The 21,121-nt window shown below is 37.9% G+C and overlaps 2 protein-coding genes across 3 annotated transcripts; both read right to left on the reverse strand.

Moving 5' to 3' along the window:
* Positions 1-1,218: 1,218 nt before the first annotated feature.
* Positions 1,219-9,777, reverse strand: LOC113166867 (glutathione synthetase-like). The gene is made up of 13 exons (XM_026367051.1): positions 9,728-9,777; positions 8,796-8,940; positions 8,353-8,498; positions 7,988-8,063; positions 7,745-7,884; positions 7,518-7,634; positions 7,347-7,427; positions 6,826-6,903; positions 5,955-6,021; positions 5,581-5,775; positions 5,251-5,332; positions 3,551-3,740; positions 1,219-3,175 (listed from the first exon to the last, which is right to left on the reverse strand). The coding sequence occupies exons 2-13, from the start codon at positions 8,928-8,930 to the stop codon at positions 3,052-3,054; spliced, it is 1,431 nt and encodes a 476-aa protein (XP_026222836.1). The 5' UTR covers positions 8,931-8,940; positions 9,728-9,777; the 3' UTR covers positions 1,219-3,051.
* Positions 9,778-12,090: 2,313 nt separating this feature from the next.
* Positions 12,091-20,542, reverse strand: gss (glutathione synthetase). 2 transcript variants are annotated; one of them, XM_026369026.1, is made up of 13 exons: positions 20,448-20,542; positions 19,895-20,036; positions 17,961-18,106; positions 17,704-17,779; positions 16,973-17,112; positions 16,683-16,799; positions 16,292-16,372; positions 16,003-16,080; positions 15,770-15,839; positions 14,993-15,187; positions 14,572-14,653; positions 14,011-14,200; positions 12,091-13,430 (listed from the first exon to the last, which is right to left on the reverse strand). In XM_026369026.1, exons 2-13 carry the CDS (start codon positions 20,024-20,026, stop codon positions 13,307-13,309), a joined length of 1,431 nt encoding a protein of 476 aa, XP_026224811.1. In that variant the 5' UTR covers positions 20,027-20,036; positions 20,448-20,542; the 3' UTR covers positions 12,091-13,306. The 2 variants fall into 2 exon arrangements, with proteins under 2 accessions (XP_026224811.1, XP_026224812.1); XM_026369027.1 differs by lacking the exon at positions 20,448-20,542 and adding an exon at positions 20,352-20,443.
* Positions 20,543-21,121: the final 579 nt, after the last annotated feature.

The raw sequence follows: 21,121 nt of genomic DNA on the forward strand, positions 1-21,121 counted from the left end.
TGTAGTGGAAGTGGTAGGAACAAAGCAGTGAGTGTTATGTGGTTTAAAAAAACTCTGCACGCTTCTCTGCGTCCCTCCATAGAGTGCCAGAGGATAAGTGTGTGTGCGTACACACACATGCACGCGCACACAGTCACTCCAAGATATCTAAATCTTGCTGATGTTCCTTCCTAAGCTTCCTCTTTGCAGAGCAACAGCTAGAAGAGTAGGGTTACTGTGACCCACTTGCATCCTGCCGTGACCCACATCTGGACTCTTTCCCCCTGTTGACTGCATGAGCAACACACACACACACACACACACACACACACACACACACACACACACACACTCTAATCCACACACTTCAGAGAGGTCACCGCTAACTGGGCCAACGCTTGTGTAACTGGCTTATTACACTGCAAATCTTTGGTCTGGAGATGGATTGTGAGGGGTTAGAGCGGAGTAGTGGGATTTGAAGAGAAAACAATCAGAGTTTCTGGTTTCACTGAATTTCTGCTGAATTGTTTCCCTAACCTGATGCTATAAAAAAAATTATAAATAAAATAAAATTTGATGACACACACTCAATTTGATATTGGTTCCCATCATGTCATTTAAACCTGACAAATATTCCAATATTCACATTGGTAACCTTGCATTCACCCTAAACGTCAGGGAACAACATACAGAGGTGTTTTTCTTTAGCTGCTCTGGCAGTAAAACAGAACATGCAGGAGTGTTTCCTGTGGGAGACTCTCTGGTGCTGACAGCTCTCGCTGACAATGACCTTTGTCTCTGTTTGATGACCCAGGATGGTCACTGGAATGTGTCACATTTTGCAAGTCAGCACCAAAGACTTGAAACAAGACAGTGAACAAAATACTAGGAGAAATATACTCAAAGGCTCATTTTATCAGTAAACGTATTACTGGGTTAGAATTAATGATGCATTATCATTTTATCAGTGTGATATTGATTCAATGTTCTTATTTTAGCTGCCTTATACACGTTGCTTTGATGATCGAATGTTTTTAATCTAATAATTAGAGTTTTACATTCAGTGGGATTATGAATTTTGCACCGGGGATAAATAAAATCCCATCACTATATTGTATTACTTTTGTACTAGTAGCACCATCATCTAGAAGATGATGGTGCTAGCTGTCCAACAACAAGTAGTTATCATTATTATTATTATTACAGGCAAGCACAGTTTGGGAAAATGCCTTTGGTTTTACTGCCACCTGCTGTTCTGCATGTGGAACTGCAAATGTTGCATATTGATGACAGGTTACAGGCTATATAAACAAAATCACAGAAGAACGTAACGTAAATTAGATCCAAAACAAAAGAATTGTATCTTTTCTTCAACGTCGCCTCTCCATTTATTCTTCAAACATTTATTCAAACATTTATTCAGTTTTCCACTGACCTACGCTCGGTCACATGTAGAGGTCCAACTAACAACAAAAAAAGAGCATGTTTCATCAGTACGTTCCACAGCATGAAAAAGTTCTGCAATTTCTAAATCATGACAGACAGAATCCCTTAGCTCATCATCTACAATGGATGTCAATCAACATCACCAACAAGTGCGCCAAGTGGCCTTAGCGGTATCCCCAAACCTGCCTCCCTGAAATCCCTCAAGTCCTACAAAACATAACCCCACAAACAAAACAAACCTCCGATTCACCATATATAAGTAGAAATGATAGATTATGCAGGTACTTTAGTGCTCACAAATCTACTTGTAGAATGTAGAATTTAGTTGTTTGTTTGTAGTTTGTTTTGATCTGAATATAAAATGCTATAAACTACAATACATGATTAAAAACATCTGTGTTAGTTATGTGATTATTATAAATTAAAGATGTTAAAGGTTGATCGTCTCATCGCTTTCAGCCTTGTTGCAAAAGTGACTATTACTGCAGGAACACAGTATGATGTTGGCAAACTATGATGATGTGCAAAGTGGAAGTAACTTTTTCTGACTCGTACTGGGTACGGGATAATGCAACCACATTGTAGTCTCAGTCCAAAACCCAGTAGTTGGGATTACCGTTACATGGGGACAGGTGGGAAATAAAACCAACCACATATGATAAGCAAGATGCATCAAAACTTGCCTGAGAATCACCACATATTTAGTTTTTTTAAGTAATTCAGAGAAAGTAGTCTTTACAGTATGAGTACTTTAAAACGCTCCCAAATATAGACAAAATTTAAATAAATGAGAATAGGCTTCTAGCAGCTTCACAGTAGCACACAGGCAGTGTGTGCTACAGTAAACAGTCAGGTTTGTAAGTAATGGAACAAGGATAATTTTTTTTTTTTTGTCATCTGAACACCAACACATTGAATTTGAAATGAGACGTTCAAAACGTGAGCATAGTTTGGACTTTCTGCTTTTTTTATATGGATATTTAAATTTTAAACAAAAAAATATTTAAATAAATAACTAAATAAATAATGGAACATACATAATTACAAACATATGGGTTGCCTTTAATACTTTACTGCAGCTGTCTTCAGCTGCTACTTGTTTGTGGGTCTTTCTGTCTTTAGTCGTGCCTTAAATAAGTGAAAAGCTGCTCTGTTGGATTGAGATCAGGTGGCAGTTTTTGCCAATGAAGAATATCCCATTTATTTGTTATTTGCTGTTTGTTAATTCCCTTTTGCATAATGTTCCAAACTGTTGTATTGACCCTTCCCAATGTTTTGTGGTATATTTGAAATTAATATAAAATGAAAATGGCTGTGATTGCTGAATGGCTGATTCCACACTATTGTCACACTCATTAAATTAAAGCTGAAAGTCTTGAATTTGCTCCCCGTTTCATTTCAGATGGTGGTGTATAAAAAACAAATTCAAAACACTTCTTTCTGACCTAACTGTACAATGTTTTCCAAATACGCTCGCCATTAATCACTGGAATAAATAAGATTATCCCTTTTTTACTTAATCTACTCTGTTATACACATATAGCAGCTAAAATTATTGACTTCAAAGCTGAAACATTGATTTCACCATTTTCGATACATGCATTTGTTTTGTAGGAATTCAAATTGTCAGACGAGGAGAGGATTGTCCAGAAAAGACACTCCTGCTTGTATCCCTCCGTCTGAGTGTTCTGAACTCTTGGTCTTCAGCAGATGACCGACACACTCATTCATCACCATTTCTTTACCCTGCCTGCATGGAAACAAAAACAAGACAGTATCACAAGTGTACAGTCTCCTGACTTGTATTAGTCTTGCATTGTGTCTTAAGAAGAAGTTTGAGACATTTTGAGACACAAGACACAATCCCACAGCCGTCACAGTCAAACTTAATGAACACCCCCTTCAAACACTCAAACTCCACTCAGGGTATGAAAAGAGGAGGTCAGACAACTCTTCCAAAGATACAAAACCAGAAATAACAGTCCAATCCCAGACAGCGTAACCCTCTGGTCCTAATCTTTACCCACATTTTCAACAGATTACTGGACCAAGCAAGTATCTCTACAGTAAAGCACATCACAATAAATGCACACAAGACATTTTATACCAAGGAATTAGTGATTACCTGACATATGCTCCAAACACTCCCAGTTCACTGAGACAGTTGGTGATTTTCAGGGGAGTGCCTCGACTCAGCAGGTAGTTCTGTACAGGGGTGGGATTAATTTTATCCATCAAGATATAGGCCATCCTTGCAGTACTATCTTTTACTCCCTGCAGAACCTGGCAGATCTCTGATCCGTAGATATTGTTACCTAGAAAAACAACATTACAGTTAACACAAAGTTAATTGCGCCATGAATTGTGCATTTTTACTGAAGCTCAGTTTTCATGTTACATGATCTTTTGAACCCCAGGACGGGTTTTAAAACCAAGCCATCATAAAGCAGCAGGGCCCCATAATAAGGCACCCCATTTCCTAACCATAACCCATCACAAAATGGATGTGAGAGAGCACATCAGTGACTTTACAGACACCGAGATTTTATATCCTGTGACCAAAACAGCCACAAGCATTAGCTCTGTTCAGCTGCACTGGCTGTGGTGTCATGGATATATGTTGCTAAGCTGCTTTCTCCTCTCTCCTTACTGTCTTATTATTCACCAGTTAGATCAACAAGAAAAAGATATGACTAGCAACTCATCTGAATATATCATCTGCATTACCAACAACAATGTAATGCTGGGTAAGGGGACAGGTAAGTCTACAAGGTCATCAAGTGCGACGCTCAGTTTGTTCCAGCATCCTAGAAGCGACTCCTTCCTATCCCCTCATCTCTACACCCAACACAACCCTCCATACACATCTACACTATCAAACAAATCAGCCAAATCATCTGCAGCTTGCTGCTTAAGCCCCCAAACGTTTCAAATAACCCAGCCAGCCCTCTTCTGTTAGGCAACCAGCATCCACCCTATCTCGATAATCACACAAACAATCCAGTCAAACCTCTTCTATAACTGCATGTGAGCTAGCTTATGCTACCACATGGCAACAGCAAGTGGGCATTTTGTTACCAGGATAATCCTCCTTTGCTAAATTACCTCATCTTCAACAACTCAACAGTCCATACACATGCTGCCCTTTGGAGTTTACTGCATCCAGTCTGTTAATTCTGTCTGACCTGTATTTATTCACTGGAGTTGGCTGCATTGTCAGACATTTTTTTTCTACCTGCTTAAAGCTCCGCCCCTTTTATACCTAGAGATATTCACTCTTAAAGGTTTTTGAGCAACGTTCTGCCTTCTAACGTGTCAGCATTCTTATTTATTGTAATTTGATCATGACTAACACCTGCACGGCTGTGCAGCGTGCAGTAGGGAGGGCAGGGTGGAGCAGAGATGATTGAATTTCAGTTTAATCATGCCACAACTAGAGAAAGTTTCAAACTGTGGTTTTAACAAAGAAAAACTCACCTGCCAACATATAATATCTTTGGCACTGTGCAGCTCTCTCCACATGCACACAACCGTTTGCGCATTTCTTCAGATGCGATGGCATCATGAAAATAAAACTTACCTTTCTATGCTCTGGGAAAGTTTTACACATATAAAACCTCCATTTGCTACAGCAGGATTGTTTGTTGCAGTACCACAAGTAGCCACCAAGACAAACGGCCATAACCAGCTCTTTTACATCCATGGCTGACTAGTCACTATGGACTATTTCTACTGTCAAATCTTATATCATATGATAATATGGTAAGAACCTGTTTGGTAGTGATTTTAGGATTTATTTTATGGGTAAATTAATTTCCATTTTACCTCCTCCTTCTCGCTGAGGCTTCAGGACAAACCGCTCTGGTGCTGTTAAAGCCATCGTTAGTGTTTTGTCACCTTCTGGGCCCTGAAGAAGATGACAAATAATAAATAAATAAAATCCTGGACATTAACAGAGAGCATTAGAATGTAAATCATTTAATTTAACATTAGCTTTTAATGCCAAAACAAGGTTATGCTGAGCCATTAACACAATGTTGTTGTTGTTGTTGAGAATTAAGTTAATCAGTTTCACCTCTTTTCATTTTTTTCTTAATGGCTAAAACCTGTCAGTAGAATTTAAAACATTACAGCAGCTATGAGGTTGTCTCTCACCAGGTCTAGAGTGTAGAGGCCAGCAAATGTAGCTCTGATCTGCTCCACTACTTGAAGCTGATCGGGGAAGAACTTCTCCAGAACTCCGGGTCTTGCGAGCACCTGCTGGACCTTCTTGGTTCCAGCCAGGTGGGTGCTGATATCTGGACATTTCACAGCCCGAGAGCGCTCCATCAGAAGACGAGCATCCCAACTCTAAATTGCACAGGAATTCTGTGTTACATTCAAGAGTCTGACACAAGCAACTCAAAGCAGAAATTGATGAACAAATCAGCTTGATGTGCAAAAAAGAAACTGCATTTTACAGTACATCTGTATAAATCTTCATCTGTTGAAGAACCAATGTTAAAGGTTACAAAGTGTTATAGTCTTACCTGTGCAGTGTAGTTGTCTGGCATGTAGCCATACCGGTAGTAAACAACAGCCACCTCCAGCCCGTCTCTGCACAGTTTATTTTAAATTATATAGCATTATGGTTTGATTTGCAATAATCTAATTGTGGTGATGGTTAAAAGCTAGTTACATAAAAATTTAAACAACAATTTTACATTTCGGCAAATTAGATGAGAAAACATCTGTTATCTGTGTGTGGGATGTTAGAGCCAGCAGGCACTTAGCTTAGCTTAACATTAAGACTGCAAACAGAGGGAAACAGTTCATTAATTAACACACTACACTGTATCTGAGAACAGGTTCAATAGTTTCAGCACATAAATCCCTCCAACATCTAACGACTCACACCCTGTTCTTTGAAAAAACTTTGATAAACTTTTCCTTCTGCTGCCCTAATGTTAGGCACAACAGGGAGATGGAGGCAGGCCACCAAACCTCTGCATCAACTCCTGAGTTCACCATCAGTTTGCATTCCTATCATCCCTTGGGTTTATAATAGGGGGTAGCACAAACCTTAATCCACGTCCAGTGGGTGGCACCCCATCCTAATGACAAGTTGTCAAACGTTTAAGATTCAGATTGAACAATTCACAATTCAGCTTCATGAACAACTTTGCTAACAAAGGAGGTAGAGGCAGAGTAAAGGGCGAGGAAGAACAGCAGTAAATAGCTGGTAACAGACAAGAAGACAAGGTCGGCTTCCTGAGGAAGGAAAAGTGGGATTTCTGCAAGGTAGGTGGGAATAGCATGGTCTGAAATCACAGGTTAATAAGCAAGCAGAAAGTACTACACTATTCACCCTCTAAAATTATTCAACTATTATACTACTAGCTATTAAAAATGCATACTCACATAAACAGTCTTTTGTCTGCATTAAGAGATCCATTTCTCGATACCTCATCAAACTTTCTGCGAATAACAGGAATATTCCTGGAGAGAAAGAAAGTTGTCTTTTTGAAACTTAAAAACAAACAAACATTTATTTACTATAGAAAATGTATCCAAAAAACATATTTATATGTGGCAAAATTATGTGAACCTCTCGGATTATCAGTCATTTGAATGTGAAATTACAGTTAGGTATTTCTGTCAACTGGGATGGTAATTGGGCGTCCGTCAGCTACACTCTTACTCTCCACAGGAGAGATGGACCTACACAGATCACACCTAGAGCAGGGTGTGTAACCCCAAGGTTACATCTAGAAAACTAAAGGTCTCTATTGCAGACGTTAATAGGAAATCAGAGTAGTACAAACCTCTTCTGCAGGAAAATGTCAAAGTATCCTTCAGTAATAAATAAACAAATGAGTGTATTTCTCCTGTTTAATTTGGTTTCCATTCTCTAGTTTTAGGTCTTTTAGTTATTTTCCCACCTTTTCCAAAGTTCCTTCTCAATGTAGCGATGACTGAGTTTGCTTAACTCAATATCCTCAACTAGAAACAGAATTACTGCCCTGCAGAAAGAGAATTAGATTATTATCATTAGCTTCTTGTCAGTGTTTTGTTGATGTCTCATACAGTGTGTTGATCTCTGCTACACTTGCCTCCGTTCACCATAGAGTTCCCAGGCCTTAGCAAGAGCAGCACACATTCCAGGCGTCCTGTTGTTATCCGGGACACTTCTGCTCTCTTCCAACAGACCGACTGACTTTAATACGTGTCTGGAAAATCCGGATAACCATATTTTTGTGCAAATATAAATCACATAGTGTATTGTGTCACCTAGAAACTGTAAAACTGACCAGCATTTAATCAACTTGTCTGAGGATACCTGTGCACCACAGAGAGCCGATCAGACACACCAAAGCCACCAGCGGAAATAGTGTTGATCTCTATTTGCTTTAGGGAAACTGTCCCATCCTCCCTTTGATCCACCATATAGTCAGACCGGTTCAAACCCACCACAATGGACTAACAGGAAGATACACAATACAATTTAAATCTTAATTTCACTCATAAAATGAATTCTAACAATCACTTTATCTAAATTTCCAACGCCGTATATTGACTTTACCTGTGTCCGTCCCTCCTGCTGCACTTTTCTGTATATGTCAAACAACTTTGCTGTGAAATCATCTGCCTGTACAGTACTGCAATGCAGAAAAAAGACAAATCATCAAACATTATACATCTCTGACCTCATTTTTATTTGCCACTATGCAGATCTTGTCTGCTAAATGCAGGCTGCATAACTATAGTTACAACATAGTCTTCACTGTTCTTTATAATGTTTTGATTTATATCGAAGAGTTAGTATTATGATTTTGTGGTCAGGTAATTACTGAATAAGACTGAACAGAATATGCATATTATTTTATAATAAAACACTTTAATAATCAACATAACATTCTTATCCAATCATCAAATCTATATTTTTACCCGGCAAGCGCCTCTTCCAGAAAGTCTGGGTCCTGGCTGATCTTATTCACCAGTGTATTAAAGTGAGTTTGTAGTGCCAGAGCCTGTAGGAAGGCAGCTTTGGGGAATGGGGAAGGGAAGAGTGTGAACGGGGCATAGGTCACAACCTAAAAACACAATAAAAACATAATTTATAGGACAGAATGTGATACCAACTAACATCAAGGTAACGAACACACGTCCACTGTCACACAATCAGAAAAAATCATAGCTTTAGGTCATTTTATTGTGTAGAGTGAAGATAAGAATAAAAGATAAAGTCACATGTCATCGAGCGTTCTTATGGGTTAAGGGTTTGTTCCTCCTTTATAAGTTGTTTTGCATAAATGTGTCTGCCAAATGACTAAAATGTAAGTTTTAAATGTTTTAAATGAGCAATGATAAATCTTTGTTGTAGCCCCTACCTCAGATGAATTGGGGGTCTCATGTGTGCGGAACACAATGCCGTACAGAAAAGCCAAGTCTTTCACTTCATCCACTAAATTCTTTAGTTTGTCAGGATCTTTGATCAGCTGCTCAAGAATTTCTGTTGTTGCCATTAAGATGGACCTGTTAGGTAAAACACAGCAAAGGTTTACTGTTGATAAACGTACAATAGGTTTCATCTACTTAGTATAATTTGAACCCAGAACCTTCCTTTGTCTGTTTCATACTCCTGCTTTGTTTTATTAAAAACACATCCACCACACAGTGAACTATTTGTCATTTCCTGGTTTTGTGTATAAATTAATCATAAAATTTGGTCTGACCTTTACCAAAATCCCAAATGTCAACAAACACAATATATCTAAACTGATAAAACATTTACAGTCATGATATTTGATGTATTTATTTATCGAACCAAAACAAGAACTTGTTTTAACTTGTTTAACTTGAGCTTCTGGCTAAAGCTCATAACCACAGATTAAGATCAACATTGAAACCACAAGAGAGAGAACTGAAGCGGAAGGCTCATCAGTGTAGTATTTCCATGCTGTAATAAGAGATATGTGCTGGTCAATAGCTATTTATTCAAAGGATCATTCAATTCAATGGAAAACTTTTCTACTACACTTGTTCTAAGTTTGATTATTAATTCATGTCAAAGTGTGAATGTGAACTTTTCTCTACTAAAATATTCTGTATTTTTAATTTTCGTGTTTATCACTGCTTAAAACTACACAGAAAACTGTCTTATGACTTTATTGTATCATATTTACTTTCATTTTCATACTGTAGATGTATCTGTATTTTCATTTATACTTAAGATTTTGGGTAAATATACTCATCTAAGTCACTTAGAAACTATACCTACTAATTCAAATTCATAAGTTAAATTGCACACGTGCTTACTCACCAGCTCTTTTCACTCCTTTCAGTGTGACTGCACTTCTGAGAAGTGTTGTACAGACGCAGTAATGCTGAGAAAATAAGTGCACAGTGGATCTCTTCCTCTAAAGCAGCATGGCAGTGTATAAAGTTAAAGGCACCGCACACCAGATGAGTTGAAGCTTTTTTCACTTTTATTTTCAAAATATGTTCTAAAATCATTGGTGGAACCAGAAATAAAAGTGTAGGTGGGTTATATATAGTGATAGGGGCTGACAAAGATGGACCTTAAAGAGCACAAACAAACCAACAAAACAATTAACGGTCGGCTATAATTTAATTAAAAATCACATAAACACACACAAGAAATAAACACACAAGTGGCATTTGCAGTATAACGCACAATGGCTAATAATCAATACAAAAATGTAAACAGCTCAAGCTTTTCATTGATGATTACAACACGAGACGATGGGGCTTGATGTCTCAGTTCAGCAGGAGAAATGTTCAGTTCTCCCTTTTCTACCTGTGTCCGGTCAATCAGAAGCCAGAAGAAACCATGACAGATGAATGTGAACTGGGAGAAGACAAAATACACTCCCCGTCCCAAAGAAAAAAAGTCACTGTTAGAGAAAAAAGTCCATGGAGTTATTTTTACATTTGTTTCTCTCATGACACTGTATAACTTAAAGTGACTCTTGTGAATCTTGCCTCTGCCCTTGTGAGATAGTGCACCTTACTTTTATCTTAGGGAGTTAGATAGGATGTTCTGGCGTGGAATTCACCTCGAGACGAGAACCAACCGCAACTACACAACTGCCATTTGTTATGTCTTTAGTTACAAACATCTCCCTCCCATCTGGAATCCATTATAAGAGCTGTATGTGTTTGACACTGAGTTTTGCCTGTCAGCTGCTGTGCTGAGGCGTGCATGCTCCCTTGAACTACTGACTTATTAATCTCATCAGTGGTGTGTGATTAGTCTCACACATGTATTGTCCAACCTACTAAACACAAGACTCATACAGCCGGCAAAGTTTAGCTGCAGATCTGTTCATTACATTAGTTTTTTTTTCTGTAAACGCACAGACCAAGAAATCTTAATATTTTCCAAATGGCCAGGAGCCAGGATCCATTATAAACATTATTATTATTAATTATTATGATCTCCCATTTTTCTTATTCGGATTCCATTTTTTCCAGAAGAGGTCATCAATATATTGAACCTGCCTCCATCTTTACTTCACGTACAGGTTGTGTGGGTCGAACGCTGGTCTTTCCTTTGAGGAGGATGATTTGGAGTTACTGGTTCAAGGTCACTTGGATCATCAGAGCATGTGATGATGGCTTTAACTTTGCACATAACTGTATGAAGCCCATCATCATCCAGTCTGTTTTTCAGGCACAAAACTGAGGTTCTTTCTCATCATGTGTGTAATACTGGATCGAGCATGTGAAGATCCAAAGGCTGTGACTGAGCATCCACTTGAGTTTTAAATCTCTCCACCTTACTTACAGGTTTGTACTCCTCTTTTCTACAGTGGTGTATTTTCTTGTTTACTATCAACATTAGATATATTATATTCTGGATTAATATAATCATCAACACCATGTGCACTATGCAAATGCACCATGGTCAGAACAAGAAATATTTTCAGCTCAGAAATAAACTCATCACTCAATTTTTGCTGTCATGCAGTTCTTTTTCCATCTTCAGGTAACATACCCATCACAGAATCATGATTAGATTTGGATTCATCACACAAAACAAAAAAGACAAAAGTACCTTTAACTTTGAATAGTTTTCCTTCATGTGCTGGGTTTATTTAGCTCTACTTTCCTCCTAGTCTGTAATCTATCTACCTTTTCACCGTTTGATGGCGCAGTTGCATCAAACTTTGCAAAGTCTAGTTCTCTTTACAAATACAAACTTAGTTATCGTCACTCTTCGGTGAGCAACGCATTGGAAATAGGCTCAACATGTGTGCACACATTTACTTTAAATGACCATCTATAACGTTGGCAGAGCCACACATACTTCAACAAACGCTGAAGCCTCCGGGTTGGAGTTCAGTCTCTGGGCTGATGACTCGATGTCACCGCTGCGCACAGGTGGTTCCTCTCACTGGAGAAGACCTCCGATGTTTAATCAGCTGGAGACTGCATTAACCCCGACTAAGTCCCACAAACACTCTTAACTAGAGGTGCAGCTGAACTTGAAGCCACTGAGGGGATGCTGGACGGGGAAAAAGTAAATGACGCGCTCAAATTTATTGTCCAAGCGTTATTTTGGACCTAAAAGTGAAGTAAACCACACATTTATTTCCATCCAGAATTACATTCATTGTTCACCAAGGTGAGGATGCAAAAACTGGTTTGTTAATAATAATTAAATTAACAGCCAAAAAAAGCTGCTTTACAGTTTAATTTTTGACTGGACATGGGAAACACATTTGGTCCAGAGAATCACTTGGTTAATTCAATGAATCACTTCTTTACACAGTTCTGCATAAATACATCTGCATTTCATGTTTTAAGAGAGAAGAGCATCCTTTTTATAAACAAAATCAGCATTTAGCAGCCATGACTACAACTGTGACTACAGACCACTGGCTGCAAAATTAACAGCAGCTCTTAAAACACCATTTTACCAACTGTTCATAAATGTGTAGACATAAAATTGTAGGTTGAAAATATTTGCTATCATTAGAGCCACTGATTTTGTTTCTGCATTCAAAGATTTACACATCACAGCAGATCATTTAGTCCCTGTATGATTAAACTGACATTCTTTTGTTAGTTGTCTGCTCAATAAAAAAACACAGTACTTAGCAAAAATGAAAAGCCATCACTTGTTAGTGAAACACTCAGCTTTAAGGACACTTGATTACTTGATTTTTTTTTTTAATTAAAGAACTGTCTTATTAGGATTCTTCTTATGCTGGAGTTTTAGATTTCTGGACAATATGCGACTTGTGAAAATAAACAATGAGAAAAGGAGGATCTGATCTTACATTAAAAAATCTTTAATCTTCGTTTTTAACTAAAATATGATTATATAGAAAAGTCTCACTTGACTGAGGACCTACAGCTAGCAGGTTTCTAATGTTAGGGTGCTCTCAGTGCAAACGCATACAAACATATTCAAACATATATAGGAAATGTTCCAGTATCACAGCATGGCTTTAATTAAAATATTAAAAGATTGAACATTATCCAACCAGAGATACTAACTTCAGTCTTCTTTTGAAATAAAAGAAGTGCTATATATTATACATACTCCCCATTCAATTGAGCATGTAATTCTGTTGAAATGATTTCTTAAGTGAGCAGCATTGTTAACTCCAACATGTCCGGGTTGGGAGCTATTGAGCCTGCGATTCCCATCCAACCTTTGTCAGATCACACATACATACATACATACATACATACATACATATACACACACACACACACACACACACACACACACACACAGTATCATATGTGGTCAGCATTAATTTCATGCTGTAGCAGCCACAGTGTGACTACAAAACCCCAACCTTCACTTTACAGTTTTCTCATGTGTTTGTTTTGTTGAAACCTCAGCGAGTAGAAATCAAACTTGTCAGACAAGGAGAGGATTGTCCAGCACAGCCACTCCTGCTGCTACACCTCCATCTGAGTGTTCTGAACTCTTGGTCCTCAGTAGATGACCCACACACTCATTCATCACCATATCTTTACCATGCCTGTATGAAAACACAGAAATACCAGACATGACTATTAATTCAGGCAATTTATTGTTCATTTATTGTAATTAATCATCTTGCGATCACTTGGCCCTCATATGTATTGTGCGTTTTCATTACACTGCTTGCATTTTTTTCTTTACGTCAAAAGTAATCTAACAAGGATATTTCATACTTTGTACTGTGGAGGGAGCAATCACTACTGAGGCCTGCACTTCTTAAACGTCGCACCAGGGCGAGGTAATGCTTTAGAAAGATGTTTGAAGTAATGAAGCCAAAATAACAAGCTCCATATTAACACAAGACATTTGTAGTTTGGTTATACCAAAACTCTAGGAACAACGTCTGCCTTTAGGTGCAGAATCTTTTCACTATAACACATCGGCAGACAGTAATCCACCTAAAGATAAAGCACAAAAACTGTGCTTCTATTCAGAACAAGGGTTATGAGATTAAGTTTAATTTATTACCCTGAGATAAGGAGCTAATAATGCAGACAGGAAGGCTTCTACAGAAACAGAATCCTTTCTTAAAAGCTAAACACAAAACATTTTATACTATTGAATTAGTGATTAAATACCTGACATATGCTCCAAATATGCCAAGTTCACTGAGACAGTTGCTGATTTTGAGGGGAGCATCTCGTCGTAGCAGGTAGTTCTGTACAGGCCAGGGACAAATTTTATCCATCAGAATATAGGCCGTCCTCTCTGTGCTGTCCTTCACTCCCTCCAGGACCTGGCAGATCTCTGACCCATAGATGTTGTTACCTAGGAACCCACAGTATTAGAACAACTTTCATTTGCAGTCTCCTCCGAAAGCAGTGGAAGTCAAAGAAGACAGAAACTATGCTACTTACAGACTTACTTATAGAGACTTTACTTGTGACTTAGCCTGTTGTACTTATCCCACTATTAAAGCATTTAGCAGTTTAAGCTGCTCTGCAATTTTGTTTACATTGGCATTGTTGAGTTTGTATAGTTTTGACCAGGAAGCGTAACGTACCCAGCTTTGAATCATATTGGAAATGAAACTGGCTGTCAATACTCATTTATATTTGTTGCCCACTGTTGACCATACAAACAATTTTGGGTTGCTACATGGAATTAATTAATTTCTAAAGATGTTTCTCTCTTTTTACCTCCTCCTTCTCTCTGAGGCTTCAGGACAAACCGGTCTGGTGCAGCCAAAGCCATTGTTACCGTTTTATCGCCCTCTGCGCCCTAAACACACACAAGATGATGATAATAATAATAATAATAATAATAATAATAATAATAATAATAATAATAACAATAACAACAACAACCGCACCAGACATTAGTTTGAGAATTAGATTCCAACCATTTTTTACTATAACATTTCTGTTGATGATTTTAGTGTCAAGACAAGACAACACTGCAGTTAACATGATCATCACAAGGTGGTGCTCTGTCACTAACCACTAATTCTATCTTCTACTTTCCAATTTCCTTCTTCTCCTCTAATAACCAGTACTATAATGTCGCTTAAAAACTAAAAACAGATAAAAGGTTAGTGTGCCAGCTGTGTAATTCTCTCACCAGGTCTAGAGTGTAGAGGCCAGCAAATGTAGCTCTGATCTGCTCCACTACTTGAGGCTGATCGGGGAAGAACTTCTCCAGAACTCCGGGTCTTGCGAGCACCTGCTGGACCTTCTTGGTTCCAGCCAGGTGGGTGCTGATGTCTGGACATTTCACAGCCCGAGAGCGCTCCATCAGAAGACGAGCATCCCAACTCTACAATTCAAATCCAGAAAACAAAAAAAAAACTAATTAAAAATGAAAAACTCAAGATGAAAACCTTCAGCTTTAATTCATTTTAAACACAGGACACAAACCTATCAGCATTCCATTACTAATGAACCTGACTTAAACCTTGTTATAGCTCATACATTTTCTTCCACTTAAACTCTTTAATCTCTTATTAAGCTACGCAATATTTAAAAAATAAGCTCCGTTTATGCAGGGTAATAAAGTGATTATACAGAGCTCTCCAGTAATCAGATATATTTGACCAAACTTGGATTTATTTTACAATCTTGAATTCAACAGCTCCTAAAATCTACCATGTGAGCACCAACTGTGTGACTGAGTTACTCTCCATCCTCCTGTCTGTTTTGATTGTGGTCACATGCTACTTAACCCCCAGTCATAGAAAAACCTTTTATGCTCTGCTGGCCAATGTGCACACTGCTTTGTCAGGAATGTCAACCAAGAGGAAGCACACTTCAAATTCCCTTAAACTCTGAGGACATCTAAATACATTATGTGACAACGTGTAAACTTGTTGAGTAGCTGTGAACAACTATATGTCGAGACCTGTTCAGAAACGTAGTTCTGTGGCATGTAGCCATTTCTGAAGTACACCACAGCAACCTCTCGGCCATCACTGAAAAGAGAGTCATATAAATACACAGTAAGTACAAACTGATCATATCTATTTGTGTAAGAATACATTTAGTTGTCAGTTATAATGTTCCAAACTCATATTGGTTTTACAATCTGAATTTATGAGTAACAGATTCGATATAATTATACAGAAAGGGACTCACACAAATAGCCTCTTGTCCTGATCAAGGGATCCTGTTTTACAAACATCCTCAAACTGCTTTCTCATTGTGGTAATGTTTCTGAAACACAATGACAGGATGCTGGGTTAATTAACATTCACAACACATGCTAACGTATGAATGTCCTTTTCAAAGTGTATGATTAACTTTTGGATGATTACAACTTCCTGATAAGACATTATAACTTAATGCATATGATAGAAAGACTGCCTCATACTGCTCTGGAATGGCTTCCTTCCACAAAAGCAGCTTGTTTGTCCTAAAATCTTACCTTTTCCACAGTTCATGTTCAATGTATCTGTGATCAAAGATGTTCCTTTGGGTCTCCTCCACCAAGAACATGACAACAGCTCTGTAATGAAAGTAAAAGATAGAATTAGTGGTTGGCGACAGAGCACCACCTTGTGATGACCATGTTAAACTGCAGTGAAAAAACATTACATTACATTAATTCTTCTAATAAAAAAGTTTTCTAATAGTAAACGTTACTCGATTTTTTATTTAACTCTGTTTTAGGTCAAAGACTTGCTGTAGTTCACAGTTTCAGTACCCTGCACTTGATTTAGCACTTTCACCTTGCAATAAAAATCCCCTCTCTTTATATTGATTAGGTTTGAGTCAATATGAATGGATCTCCATTTAACTCAAAGTTTGGGTTTCACCTTTCTGATCCATAAAGCTCCCAGGCTTTAGCTAATGCTGCAGTCAGACCAAATGCAGGGTTGTTGTCTAGGATGCGCTGACTCTCTTCCAGCCGACCAGCCACCTTAAGGACGTGTCTGTCAAGCAGGATGACAGACACTTTAGGCAATCACCTCAGACCACACATCATTTCATTTAATGGTTGAAAGTGGGCAAAAATACAACTGTTGATGCAATATACTGATCAGCAAGAGATTCATGATGACAGTTATCAACAGTTTTGTGAGTGATAGGCTAATAGCTAGCTTACCGGTGTACATCTGGTGTGCGTGATGAGAGACCTCCAAAACTGGCAGCAATGGTGTTGATCTCTATCTGCTTTAAAGAAGATGATCCATCCTCTCTCTGGTCCAGCATGTAGTCGGACCGATTAAGACCCAACACAATAGACTGGGAAGAAGGTGAAGAAATACAATGCAGACTACTTAAAGCAAACAAAGCATATGGCCAAGAGACCAAACGATTCATTGATTAATCTGACCATTATTTTTCTTGTTTCATCTATACAGTTGTTGGTTGTAGCCATTAATTTTGAATGTCAGTGTTGTCAAATCAAATTAAATGAATAAACTATTTCTATGCTGTATTTGTATGAAGTATTGATGCTTCACTGCATTTACAGGGACATACCAATTAATATTAAATTGTAATAACTAAAAATCACACATTTTGTGTCGTAAACAACATAATGTTGCTGTATTTATTGACTTGACTTGAAATGTATTCGTTCTGTATACAGTTTTCCTCCATCTGAAATTGTACTTTGTCTTGAATTTGAATGAAGCACTTGAAACGTTAGTTGTGTTGAATAATTGTTATTTGATTTGTTAACTGCAGGTGAAACAGGTGAAAGTTGGTAAATGTTGCCAATACACTTAATTTACAATGAAGGTTGAGTAGTTTTGAGTGCAACTGCACACAATGTTAGTATGTTAGGCTCAATTATTGGCACTTCAGACTGGTAGAGGCTGGATGACATACCTGAGATCGTCCTTCTTTCAAGATCTGTTTGTGAATCCTGAACAACTTTGCAGTGAAATCATCCACTGCAATTGTGCTATAAACAAAGAAAGTCACTGTTAAAACCTAAAACATGACGTTATTTTTGTATAATGTTGCAGAATATGAAGACAGCACTATTCAGACAATGCAACAACAGTTTGATCTTCGGTGAAGTTTTGTCTTTCCATGCTATGGTGCTACCTCAAAATACTGGACATATGCTACAAACATCATACCTAGCAAGAGCCTCTTGCAAAAAGTCTGGATCTTGGCTAATTTTATCCACCAATGTGTTGTAGTGAGTTTGCAATGCCAGCGCCTGGAGAAACACCGTTTTAGGCACAGGCGAGGGAAAGAGTGTGAACGGAGCGTACGTCACCAACTGAAAAACAAAATATAAAACGTAAGAAAAGAATGCTGATGTGGAAAAAGCTATTCATCCAAAAACACAACCCCTGGACATGGCATGTGAGGAATGAAAATAAGCATTTGGGCTAAAAATCCCTGTACTGAAACACAGGCAAATCCTTTGATCTAAAGCGGAACAAATTCCTAACATGACTTCACATTGAACTCGCCTCTTTTAACAACCATGGCTTAACAGCGCACTATTATGGAATCATGTACTCTCTTCCAGGGGCTTACTTTGTCACATCACACAAATGCACATTTACATGCATTTTCTCTACAATATTTTAATTACAAAGCAAAGCAGCCCTATTTAATTACATAAGACATATTGACCGTTGCATGCAACTGAACTACCAGTGGTGTATTTAGCATTGTGACAGTTATTCTGTCACATAGTCGGCTAACTGGACAGTATCTTGGGAGAGAGAGCAATGCAACTGCAGAAAATGAGTGACTTGAAAGGTTATGATGTCAATTAAGAAGAATTTTTGCTTTTGCTTAAATCAAAATAATGACCAATGTGAGCACAGCATCACTGCTTCTAAATGCATGTTTAATTCACTTTAAAAAAAGAAATCGTACTGCTTAATGTCAGACAGTGCGTAGATAAGATAATAAGCCATCTGTCAAATTCCTGGTGGCTTACTATACATGCTGTAAGCAGAATTTAAAGCCTATCTATAAAGTTTTAATGAACAAAAACTGAAAATATAGAGATGGGATGCTAGTCTGATCACTACTGTGACTGTACAACATATTTCCATAAACTGTTTCGACTGACCAACTAGTTTAGACTTAAACCTAATTAAGTACAAACTCAAAGAGTCCTGTTATGATAGTTAACTTTAGCCACTCTGGTGGAATTCTGCTTGTTCACAATGGTGTATTGTCAAATTTGACAGTTAAATTATATTTAAGTTGTTAGGTTGGACGTCAATCATTTTATAACCCTCAGAAAACTCCCTTCTCTTCTCTTATTGTTCCCTACAATTGAACTTTCTTTCACTGTTCTGAGTAATCCTCCTATTTAAGCAATGGCAAGAGGTCAGGAACAGAGATTCAAAAGTATTAGTGAGATTGTAAAAACCTCAAAGAGTCTTTAGGAATATCACATTCAGGAGTAACCATCATACCACCATAATCAGGCACTTTTGTGCTAACTTTTGTCTTTTCATGCAGATTTCTCCTCTGGCTATCCTTTATGATCTTATTCCTTTTTCCCCGTTCTTTTCATCTTTGATATTTGGATGAGTAATTGCTCATTTAACCAAAGTAATCACACTTCAGTTATCTCTTTATTAACCGCAAGAGACAACTGTTCCATCATTTATCCACTTGATCTTTGTCTGTTCTTCTTTCTAGTTCCTCTCTAATCACTTAACACAGTGGAAAAAACACCACTGCCCCACTGTTGAGTGTGTCATAGGCATCAAATTATAATATTTGCTTATATTTACAAAATATAATTAAGTTGAACAGTGAAAACACAAATCTTTGTATATTTGTTCTAGATGCTTTGTACATTTGCTTCATTTGGAAAATTGAGTTAAAAAAGGTTAAGTAGAATTAAATATGGTAATGTTTGGCTGTACAGGTGGAAGATCAAATCAATCAATCATTAAGTCATGATTAAGTCAGTTTGGTGTAACAGAAAGTTCTCTTAAAGATGTGGGTTAAACCAATTAAACATGCATTTCTGAGATATCGAATGAAAGAATATGTTTCATGTTGTTTTACAAATGGTCAACTGTCCACCTACCTCTGAAGAGTTGGGGGTCTCTTGGATCCTCATTAAAACACCTTGCAGAAGTGCTGCATCTTTGGCCACATCCACCAAGTCTTTTATCAGTTCAGTGTTCATCAGCACCTCGTCCGGTATCCCCTGGGCCATTTTGAATCACCTGGGATATGAAGGTTTGTGAAATATAACTAGTACAGGAGTCTGGTAGAAAACAGGGTGACACCTTGTCACAAAGTCACAGAACAACGAAAAACAACAACAAAGGACAAATTAGGACCTTTTTCCTCAATTACCAATGTAACGTTAAGGCAATTACAACAGAAATGGTCATTGTTACAGCTATAGTACTGCTACCAGTAGGCTACTACAAACTATAGCATCGATATCAACAAAAATAATAATAATGCTAGGCTTCAACCAGGTGCATGTGTGCTAACTTAGAGTGAGCACAGGTAGCAGCTAATTAGCTAAGTACCTTCAGGCTATTAGTTTTCGCCGGTCACAGGTGTGCGTCCTATTCGAAAGTCTTAACAAACACACAGCGTGTAGGAAAAAACCCGATTATTGCTACCTTCAGTGGTCCACTTTTATCCAGTAACACACCCAGAACACGACGACCCCGTCCAACGCCGCCTGTGCTGCGACAGCCCCGGACTCTCATTCATTAGTTCCTTGTGTTTGGACGGTGGGCGCCTCCTATTGGCTAGACAGTGCCACGTGGTCGACTTTGGCCAATAATTGCTTGAAACGTCATCACAACGCTGACTTGAAGTCCCGCCCAGCTGAGGGTGCGTCGTCGGAGTCGATCTGCTGACTGAAGTATGAGACAGCACTTTGAGTGTGTGTGGTTCATATTTGAGGAAGTTTTCCTGCTTTTTATCAGCAATGATTAAAGCAGAACATTTCTGAGCAGAGAATTTCCTTTATTATTATTATTACTATTTAAAAACCGGCTTATTGACATGTTTGTTGCCTTTATTTGTAGGAGGTCACGTGCTTCTCCTCTTATTCCCACTGCAAACTTTTCATTTCCCATTTCAAGGATCAAGGATGCTTTTTGTCAACTCAACTATTAAGATGAAACGAAATAAGCTGTCAAAAATACATGCTATCAAAACAACATGATACTTATTTGTCTTAGTGATATATGGTATGTAGAATAAAAAAAAATAAACATATATAAAAATATTTAAATATAAAAATATATATGAATGTGTGGCCGTTCATTACTTTGGCAAGCATCAT

Source organism: Anabas testudineus, chromosome 7 (assembly GCF_900324465.2).
Source record: "Anabas testudineus chromosome 7, fAnaTes1.2, whole genome shotgun sequence".
In the NCBI taxonomy this organism is placed as follows: domain Eukaryota; kingdom Metazoa; phylum Chordata; class Actinopteri; order Anabantiformes; family Anabantidae; genus Anabas; species Anabas testudineus.